The 11,337-nt window shown below is 40.8% G+C and overlaps 1 protein-coding gene across 1 annotated transcript; it reads left to right on the forward strand.

Moving 5' to 3' along the window:
- The first annotated feature begins 2,595 nt into the window (after window positions 1-2,595).
- LOC133905732 (myb-related protein 308-like) lies at window positions 2,596-3,810 on the forward strand. The gene is made up of 2 exons (XM_062347494.1): window positions 2,596-2,968; window positions 3,069-3,810. Exons 1-2 carry the CDS (start codon window positions 2,706-2,708, stop codon window positions 3,454-3,456), a joined length of 651 nt encoding a protein of 216 aa, XP_062203478.1. The 5' UTR covers window positions 2,596-2,705; the 3' UTR covers window positions 3,457-3,810.
- The last annotated feature ends 7,527 nt before the right edge of the window (window positions 3,811-11,337 follow it).

The raw sequence follows: 11,337 nt of genomic DNA on the forward strand, positions 1-11,337 counted from the left end.
AGAACAAGTGTCAAAAGGATAAATTTCTTATTACTATCAGCAATGATGTACAAATGAGATGGTAAGGAAGCTACGCGCGAGATATGAGGTTTTGGGTTCGATGCCTACAAATTGCACGCATGTGTATTTCGCAGGGTAACTCGGGTGTAAAATTTTTATATATTTTCGTATATAGAAAATATACTTTTATTTTTTATAAAAATAATATCACAGACGATTTTTATTGAAAACCATCTGTGCTATGTCATATTATAGATGGATGGTTACCTATTGAAGGGATCGATGATGTTTTAAGAGGGGGTGAATTAGGATATTTAAAAGTAATTGGCTCCAAAAACTTTATAAGATAAATCTATATCAATTTTTATCTAAATATTCTTTAGGTTTATCTAGTATGTCTACTCTACCATTCAAAAGAGATTGAACCATAATTAAAAAGATAAATTGCATGTAAGTAAATACAGAAATGTAAACAAGACACAGAAAGAGCAAACTCAGCACAAGAGATTTTTATCCCGTGGTATCGATAGCATAAATACCACCCTTAGTCCACGTTGAAGCAGCCACCTAGGCTATAGCTTCTGAATGACACCCGGTCATGACCCTTGAGCCACATATGCCTCAAATAGGATGAGCCACTAAGCTACCAAGGCAATGCCTCACCTTGAACCTCTTTTCCAGTCACTTGCCGCTATCTTCACTTCGGAGCTTGAGCCAACAAGGTAAGTGTCTATGCATCCCCATACAAGAGTCTTGCCGCTGCTCTACACCAAATCGGAGAGCCAACAAGCTTGAGCCATCAAGGCCCTAGATGCTGGGGAGTCATCAAAACTCTAAGGTACCGATGTACCACTTGATACAAACTAGGATCACTCCTTGACCCCCTCTCTAGGTAGCAACACCTAGACACAACTCTCTCTAAACCTATTAGTACTAAGCACTCTCTGATCATGTGCTTAATTACCTTAGATGATCACTTCAAGTACTTTGGTGACTTGGATGTCTTCTCAAGTGTATGTGAGCTTCTCTAGACTCCAGCACACTAAAATGACCGAGTGGAGGGGTATTTATAGCCTCAACCCCACGGACTAATCATTGCCCCAACAACCAACTTTATTATATACGCCGGATGATTTGGTGTAATAACATTGTACTCAAGGGACCATACGACATGTACATTCTTCAAAGACTAGTTGTTGGAATCCCACTCAAACCTTCTGTGAACACCAGATATTCCGACGTGTTCACCAGCTCCATCGCCGGACCATCCGGCATGTACACTGCTTCTGCCAACCAACCCACTTTCTTCTCTGCACAAAATACTCCGGCGTGTATATCATCAGTGCACCGGACCATCCAACATGTTAATCTTCACTCTTCAACACTTGCAACATTCTCTGCAAGAAATAGTCCAGCGTAATCAAGTCCATATCACCGGACCATCCAGCGTGCTTCAACTTTTCTCCCCACTGGCGTGTACTGGCTTCATGCGTCGGATCTTCCAGCGTGTACCATTGCCATGAGTTGTAGTGCTTCGGTGTATACAATCTCCTCTGCGTCGGACCTTCCGGCATGTACACTTTCTCTAGGATTTCTCTAATTTAATCAATCTTCGTCCCGGTTTTAGTGATTTCTTCATATATTGTACCTATAAGACCTACTAAAATATATAATTGATAAATATGTTAGTACTATTGACTATGTTATTATTAATCACTAAAATCATGTACATACTCTAAATATGGTCGCTACAATCTCTCCAACGGCATGTTTGCTACACTCATATCTGATAAGCTCTATATCAAAAACACTTTCACACTGATTGTTTCGTTTCCGTCTGTCATATGAGTTAATAAAAATCATCTGTAATAACGTGATCTATGGTAGTGAGATTAATGTGATTGATCAGTTAAGCTCCCTTTGATGTTACGGTGGCTTTTCAAAAGTATTTCTTTCTTTCTAGATTTAAATGGAACAGGTAGTTGGAAACATACTCTTAAGAGCCGTAACAGAAAAAATCGTACTGAAATTAATTAATAAATATCCCCGTAAGGCATAAAGCAGAGCGCTTTAGAGAGATATTGGATGAGGGCTGACCAACTAAAGCTTGAGTATGCATCGTAAGATCATCTCCGACTATATATTTTTTATTTTTATTTTTTTCTGATAACCCTTTTTATTCTTATTTTTTTATTATCTTATCTCCAATAATTTCTCTTCAAATAGATTTATTAAAGAAATGAAAGAGAATCCTATCTTGAAGAGAATAAGAGAGAATCCTTCCATAAAATAAACTATAAAGGAAAACTATTAGAACACTCAAGAGAACAAAAAAATTTTCACGAAAGGAACATAGCTCGCGAAAGAATTTCGTTAGAGATGGTCTAACACCAATGTAAACCTAACAGGCAGCACCCATTAAAAAAAATATAAAGAGGACACATTACTAGCAAAGGAAAATTAAAGAAAAAACAAGAAAAATCAGAAAATAAAAGATTTGACCTGAAGCACACCACTTACCAAATCCATCCCTAGGGCTTCAACTACTCTTTCTCTCTCTTCTCATACGTACCCGGTCAAATGTCTCTGTGCAATCAGGGCCTGCGGGTTCTATCTCTCTCCTTCCTATAAAAACCACACTCTCTTCTCACCATCACTCGGGTGCAGTGGTGTACCAGACTACTTGCTTGAGAGAGAGAGAGAGCATGGGGAGGTCGCCGTGCTGCGAGAAGGGGCACACGAACAAGGGCGCCTGGACCAAGGAGGAGGACCAGCGGCTCGTCGCCTACATCAAGGCCAACGGCGAAGGCTGCTGGAGGTCGCTCCCCAAAGCAGCGGGCCTGCTGCGGTGCGGGAAGAGCTGCCGGCTGCGGTGGATGAACTACCTGCGGCCGGACCTCAAGCGCGGCAACATCACCGAGGAAGAAGACGAGCTCATCATCAAACTCCACCAGCTCCTCGGAAACAAGTACGTTACTAATTAAGCTTGTGGATTATTAGAAAGATTTGAGTTGAATTAATCCTATGATATATCGTGTTCTTGATTGATTCTGATGGTGAAACTTTAGGTGGTCGCTAATCGCCGGGAGGCTGCCGGGACGGACGGACAACGAGATTAAGAACTACTGGAACACGCATATCAAGCGCAAGCTCCTGGCCCGCGGCCTTGACCCGCAGACGCACGGCCCGGTAAATTCCATCGTCGCTGGTGTCGCATCAAGCGCCCACCACCAGGACAACCCAGCGGTGCGCTCCAGCTGCTCGCCGCAGAGCAGCAGCACTGGCCACAGCAGCGACTACGGCAGCACGTCCGTGACGCACCCCAGCGACATCGACCTCAACCTCTCCATAAGCCCGCCGAGGCCGAGCCAACCGTCGTCGCCGCCGCCGAAGCTAGAAGCAGAAGCAAGAGGCGGTGCGACGTCCAGTGCGAAGACAACAGCTCGTACAAATTAACAAGGGATACTAGCTCGTAGGACAGGATCTGTTTAGAATGTTTTTTCTCCTTAAATCGTACGTTGTTGCCTACCGCCTTAATTAGTTGCATGCCCCTCTTTCTGGCATTTTGCTAGAAAATATATGGCGGTGGCCCCCTCAGTTGTCTCTTACCATCTTACATGGCGTCACATCGATCACCAAATACAATGTGGGGACTGGAGAGTGAAGATGCAGAGAGTGGAGATGCATAGAGCTAAAATGTTGTCGCTTCGTAACGACCCTCAGCGGTTGCGGAGAAATAAAAAAAAAAGGCACAAGAGACGATTGAAAAATGCCATTGGGACGCTGGTGCCATAGAGTGTGTAATGTAATTACTCGAATGTGGGTTGAGAACATATATCAAGTGATATAGATAAAATAGAGACAAAACTATTACTACTGGAGATGCCCAAGGTTCTTAGTCTCCACTTAGAGATGCTAGTTAGCTTGCCAGCTAATCTAGAGGACCTTAGTTGTTAGAAATGCTAAATTACACTAGAGTAGCACGGGCTATGAGCAGCTAATTTACATGAGATTTAGGCCATGGTAGTGGTTATATATTATTGGGGAACCAAATTAGCTCCTTGGATTCTGAGAAGCAAGTAAAAGCCTCCCCTGCAAAAGGGAAGCGATTTCGACCTGAAGTACAAAGATATTCTCTATAAAACCCAAACTCTCAAATTGTCTAAAACATAACCCTCTAGCTAGCCCAAAACAACTGTGCTTTCAATGATTTGGTATCCAACAAGGACAGGCGGTTATAAGTTAGTGCAAAGCCAATAATTATTTCGACGCCATGTCTATTTTAGAATTAATTGAAATATTTTCCTTCGTTCCAAATGAACCTAAGAGAAGTTAGTTGTTAAGTTCTTCAATTGGATGGAGAGGGAGTAGTCCTTATGAGGCTTTTGTCATGGAGACATGGACCAGAACAGCATGAGGTGTGTCCTTTAGTAGGTAGGTAAGAGTGTGTAGGTAGGGAGGACGAAGGAGCAGCCTTTGGTTAGTTGATGCCGTAATAGCAATGGTTTAATTAGACCAAGCTAATTGTGGACTTGTGGGGCTGGACGGAGTGGTGGTTGGTGTGCAAATTTTGTTAGTCATGTACGGGTACTACTGAATTATCTAATACTCTGAAAATTCTTCGAATGGGTGCAGGTGAAAGGGAAGCTGATCGAGAAAGAATGAACATATATATGTAGGTTTTGTTGGCAAAGCAGATCTCCGTACTCCATGTTTCAAATTGTTTTCTTTCTTCCCCTAGAATTTTACTTCCACTGTTACTGATAATATGATGCATGTTACTTTAAACTAGATATAATCTCCAAATTATGAGTCTTTTTCCATCACGTTTTGTATTTATAGTACATTTGAAGATAAAAATAGTTATAATGCAACATTATATTCTTTTGTTGTCTATAGTGTTATATGCCATGTTTAAAAATTGTGCGGCCTCACATTGTATCCATTTAAAAAAACAAAGTTACAGAAAAAAAAGAGGGCATAACATGTTTTCTCATCTCAAAAAGGAAAACAAAAGACTAGGATTCTACTTTGTTTGATGGTGCACACTGTAAACACTAGGTTATATATGAATGAAAGATAGCTAAGGAGATATATCATTAAGCTTGTAAGCTGGTTATTATATGATCTACTGATAATTTAAATCAAAGAGAAATGTGTAGATTGATCGCATAAACTTTGCATGAACTTCTGAATCTTGTGCTAGAATGCATTTCACAAATAAGCAAATGATCTGTCAGCATAATTGGACTCCTCAAGTAGAATGTGGCGTGAATGGAAGTGTTTTAGTTGAAATCTCATCTTAATTAAGGCCACTAACCCGACAGAACCTACAAATATGGACTTTTGCATGTGTTGACGTGTAAAGATGCCACATGCCAAACACTGAGCACTTCGTGTGCAAATCTGGACCAGAACTTCCTGTCAGGATCAGATGTTCCGATCTAATGATCGGATGTTCCGATCTATGTATCCGATGGGTAGTGCCTAGGAAACCCTAGCCGTGGCGCTATACCTATAGAGGGACCGGTGATGTCCTAAGAGGAGGGGAGGGGTGAATACACTTAAAACCTAATTGGCTCTAAAAGCTTCACAAGAAACCTATATTAAATTTCATCTAAATGTGTTGTAGGTTTATGTAGTGTGTCTACTCTACCGTTCAAAATAGTTTTGCAAACTGTAGTTAATCCTAGCAAACTACTCTAGTAAGATAAATGCACAAAGGTAGATTGTAACTATATAATTGCGGAAACGTAAATAAGGTAGAGAGAGCAAACTTGGCATAAGTGATTTTTATCATGTGGTATCGATGGCATAAACATCACCTCTAGTCCACGTTAGAGCTCCGTCAAGGATATGCTCCCGGTCGGTACCTGGTCACGACTCTTGAGCCACCAAGCCACCAAGGTAAGGCATCAAGCCAGATGAGCCATCAAGTCACCAAGGCAATGTCTCACCACTAGCCTCTTTTCCGGTCACTTACCACCATGATCACTTCGGAGCTTGAGCCACAAAAGCAAGGGTCTCTACGTCCTTGCACAATCGCCTTGTTACCGCTCCACACCAAATCGGAGGGTCAACAAGCTTACCGTCGTGTTACCAAAACTCCAAGGTGCTAGCATACCTCTTGGTAGAAGCTAGGATTACTCCTTGATCCCTTCTTCAAGCTGCAACAATTAGCTACAAATCACTTTAGGATTATAAGCACTAAACACTCTCTAATCTTGTGCTTAATTGCCTCAGATGATCACTTTAAGCACTTTGGTGGCTTAGATGTCTTCTCAAGTATGTATAAGCTTCCTCTAGACTCCAGGAACATGCCACACCTTCAATTGACCGAGTGGAGAGGTATTTATAGCTTGAAACCCTCAAACTAGCCGTTAACCTAATGGCTCAGAAAAACTGTTAACACTAGATGATTTGGTGACAACAGTAGTACTAACATCGGATCATCCGGTGAGTATAACCTCATAAACTAGTCGTTAGATTCCACTCAAAGTCATCCTGAACACCGGACACTTTGGTGTACACATCATCTCCATCACTGGACTATACGGTGAGTACATTTGAGCCATCCGAGCCTCTACAACCTCTCTATGTAATTGCTCCGATGTAAGCCTCTGGTGTACATAAAATCTGTCACCAGATCATCCGATGAGGTATTCTTCGATCTTGCACTCTTGGAAACGCTTTTGTAGGAAATACTCCGGTGTAAAGCATCATGTGTATACAACTCATGCACCGGGCCATCCAGTGAGTTGATCTTCGTTCTTCTATGCTTAAACTCTTCTCTACAAGAATTAGTCTAACGTGATCCTCTAGTGATCACAAAACCATCCGGTGAAGCCATCCGCATTCTCCCCTTTGTCAACAATGCTCCACTGCTTCTGCCCATTTGACATCGGACCATCCAGTGAGGTAAAGCTGCCTCTGGACACAAAGCTCCGGTGCGTACAATTATTCAAGTACCAGACCATCCGGTGAGTATGTTTTTCTTAGGACTTACCCAATTCAACCAAACTTTGTCCCGACTATGGTGGCTTCTTTATGTATTGCATCCATGAGATATACTAAAATATATACTTGACAAATATGTTAGTCCCATTGACTATGTTATCATTAGTCACTAAAATCACAATCATGGTCTAATAGGGCAATTTTTGCTACAATCTCTCCATTTTTGGTGATTGATGACAACACAACTAAAGTAAGTGGCAATAAATGATACGAATCATAAAGAGCATAAAACCTTACCACATTGCTTGGATGCATGTTCTTAACACTCAGTCCCCTTTTGTTGTGGCTCCCCATTTCTCTATTGTCACTATCTCCCTTGATCGATCCATGCAAGAGCTTATTCATTGCATGCTTTTGATACCAATTGTAGATGAGTCCTCCTTTGTCAACTTTGGCATCTTGCTTGTTCTTCACTAGGCATGCCTCTTGCTTTGGTCGTCAAACTTGTCCCCCTTTGTCAACAATCTCAAAAAAGGCTACAAACACATGTTGAACTCGAGGAAGAGCGTTAGACCACATGGGAGAGAGTTTCATAAATTATGATCCATATAAATGATACCAATTGAAAAGATATTACTTGTGAGGATACAATTATAAGAATATGGCACCAATTGAAAAGAAAACACACGGATCATAATTCATAAAACTCACATAATATGATTTAAACTCCCTCCTATATATGTGCGTACATATGATGAGACCCACTTATTAATACCACTTGTAGGAATGCAGCAATATATGCACATCTAGACAATAGAGGTAGGAAGTTTAAGTCATATCATGCATGGATGTAGCTTAAATGTAAAAATGAATTGATAATGATACCAATTAAAGCCTTTAAGCATTGCATACTTATGGGGATGTGTTGATTGCTGTATGAGACTAAAAAAATATCTAGCAACACATGTTAGTCTCAAAATCACAATCCATAAGATATACCCCCCTAAATGTGTGCATATAAGTATTGAATACTTACGGGACATATGCATTTGTTACTAATAACGATGGGAAGGGTACCCTATAGATTGCTTTATGGCACATAAAATATACCAATTATGAAACTAGTGCCATAAAAGAAACTTACAACTAATAAACCATGTAAGTTGCTCGTAAGAAAGAGAGAAACAGAAGCAACCTACCATATAAAAATCTACACTAGGTATTACAATAAATTGAAATATGCACATACAGTCCTAGTTAAGGCAAATGATCTAGATGCAAAACCAAATGCATGAATAAAGATCTAGCTACCATTTACCTCTTTTATCTTTGGATGGGGATTTGGGTATATGATGATCATGATCTTCATTGAAGAGCCCAATATTGTACAGTTGGCTTGTTTGCTTGAATCTTCACTCTATCTTGTGAGCCAAGTCTCCAAATCCCTATAGCCACCTCGGGCTTCAAGTTGTTTTAGAACCCAAACCGATTTTGGCCCCTTCATGTTGGTGATGACTTTCTTGGGCATCCAAATAGGTTGTTTCCGCCCCCAGTCCTTTCTCCCAAATATATGCGCAACCACCTTACTATTTTCCTTCTTTTGAGCTTGCAGTGGTTGCTCTTGGTCTTGTTCTTCTAATAGGGCTTGATGTAGAGGTTGTTCGTCGCTTTCTTCTCCTCCTTGGTCTTCTTTTTGACTTGCTTGCATTGGAAGGACTTGTGGCCTTCTCAATGGCATTTGAAGCATGTCACGGTGGACCCCTCCGTAAGCTTTTTCACCATGGTTGCACGGATATCTTGAGGAGGTTGGACATGTCATTTGCCCTTTAGACTTGCCAAATCTTTCTTGAGCTTCTCCACTTCTTGCTTAAGATCATTATTTTCTTGTGCAATGAGATCATTAGATGGTTCTACAAAAACATTCTCTATGTATTTCTCATTGCAAAGGGGTGAGCACGATATATCAATTAAATCACCGCAAGAAGGAGAAGCATCTACCTTAGGATTGAAATTAAATAGAGAGGTAGAATGCTTCAAAGAGACCATAGTTTGAGATTCAATGCACTCAAATTTTGCATGAAGCTCATCATGCTCCTTGTTTAGCAAATTGAATTTCTCAATAATTGTTCATAATTAAAAACAAAGGTAGCATAAATGTCATTAAGTCCATTGAATTTCTTAAGCTCTTTTGATTGTTTCTTAAGGGCCCCTTGTTGCTCATTGATCAAATGAAGAAATTCTTGTTAAGAGGAGGAATCCTCATTAGATTTATCATCACTTACATCGCTTTTCATATCTTTGGCCATAAGGCACTTGTGTGATGATGACCTTGAGGAAGAGCTTCTCTTCGAGGAGTGGGTGGTGAAACTTTCATCACTTGAACTTGAATATTCATCTTCACTTACCCATCTTCCCATGATTGCGAATGCTTTGGCTCTTCCCATTGTCTCCCTCTTGCTCTTGGTCTTCTTCTCCTTCTTGAAGTGATCAATTGTTTTGATCAAGTCTTTCATGGAGATTCGATGATCTATCTTAGCATTGATCTTCTTGTTGTTCTTCTCCACTTGAGAGATGAGCTTGGTGACTTCTGGATCCATCTCTTCATTGCTTGATGTGCTTTGCTCATCATATTCATTCATCTCTTCATCTTCATCTTCTTCTCCATCATCTTCGCTTGAGCTTGACTCTTGCTCTTGCCTCTTATCTTTACCCTTATGTGTTGGCATGGTACTTGCTTACTTGCGAGAGCAAGGTTCTTGGCTTCGGATGAAGAAGAAGCTTCGATCCCTATAGTTATGGTTATCTCATGGGTGGTGATCTTACTGAGAACTTGACTTGTAGTCATCTTCTTGATGATGTGGTTGTCATAGATGATGGAGACTATCAACTTGTACTTCAAAAGAAGAGCTTGAAATATTCTTCTCACCATTTGATCATCTTCAATTTGCGTCAAGCCTAATCCATTGATCTCATTGACCACAATATTCAAACATGAGTACATGTCATTAGCATTTTCATAGGGTAGTTGTTTAATGCCATTGAGCTTAGTAACAAGCACATGATATTTCTCATTGTGCACATCATTTGTGCCTTCATGTATTTCAATGAGACTAGTTCAAATATCATGAGCATTAGTAAGAGAATAAATACGATTAAATGCATCAACATTTGAAGATAATAAAAAGATACTCTTCGCCAATGCATCTAATTGCCTCTCCTTGTTGGTGATACGAGGTCTCATCCCTTCCTCGATGACTCTCCAAATATTTAAATCCTTAGCTTACAAATAACAAGACATTAGAATTTTCCAATGGGGAAATTTATGCCATTGTAAAGTGGAGGACTATGGGTATCTATCTCAATCCTGGATGTCATAACTCACTAGGCAGTGAAGCCTAACTGATCAAAATGAGACGAGATATCAAATGCTACTTGAATGACGTGTCCTTGTGAAAGGTGTGAGCTTCGGCTCTAATACCACTTGTAGAGGGATCGATGACATCCTAAGAGGGGGGGGTGAATTAGGACATTTAAAACCTAATTGTCTCTAAAAGCTTCACAGGATAAACCTATATCAAATTCTATCTAAATATACTCTAAATTTATCTAGTGTGTCTACTCTACTTCTCAAAAGAGTTTTTCAACCTATAACCAATCCTAGCAAACTACTCTAGTAAGGTAAATGCGCAAAGGTAGATTGCAAGTACATAAATGTGGAAATGTAAATAAGGAAGAGAGAGCAAACTCGGCACAAAGGATTTTTATCCCGTTGTATCGATGGTACAAACGCCACCCCGAGTCCATGTTGAAGCTCCACCAAGGATATGCTCCCGGTCGGCACCCGATCACGACTCTTGAGCCACCAAGCCACGAAGGCAAGGCCTCAAGCCAGATGAGCCACCAAGCTACCAAGGCAAGATCTCACCACTAGCCTCACTTCCGGTCACATGCTGCCTTGATCACTTCAGAGCTTGAACCACAAAGGCAAGGATCTTCGCGTCCCTACACAATTGCCTTACCGCTACTCCACACCAAGTCGGAGGGTCAACAAACTTGCCGGTGAGTTACCAAGGCTCCAAGGTGCTGGCGTACCTCTTGGTATAATCTAGGATCACTCCTTAATCCCTTCTTCAAGTTGCAGCACCTAGCTACAACTCACTCTAGGCCTATAAGCACTAAACACTCTCTAATCTTATGCTTAATCACATTGGATGATCACTTTAAGCACTTTAGTGGCTTGATATCTTCTCAAGTGTGTATAAGCTTCCTCTAGACTCCAGCAGTATGTCACACCTTATAATGACCGAGTCGAGGCATATTTATAGCCTCAAACCCCCAAACTAGCCGTTAACCTAATGACTCAGAAATGTTGTTAACATC

This window comes from Phragmites australis, chromosome 23 (assembly GCF_958298935.1).
Source record: "Phragmites australis chromosome 23, lpPhrAust1.1, whole genome shotgun sequence".
NCBI lineage: Eukaryota > Viridiplantae > Streptophyta > Magnoliopsida > Poales > Poaceae > Phragmites > Phragmites australis.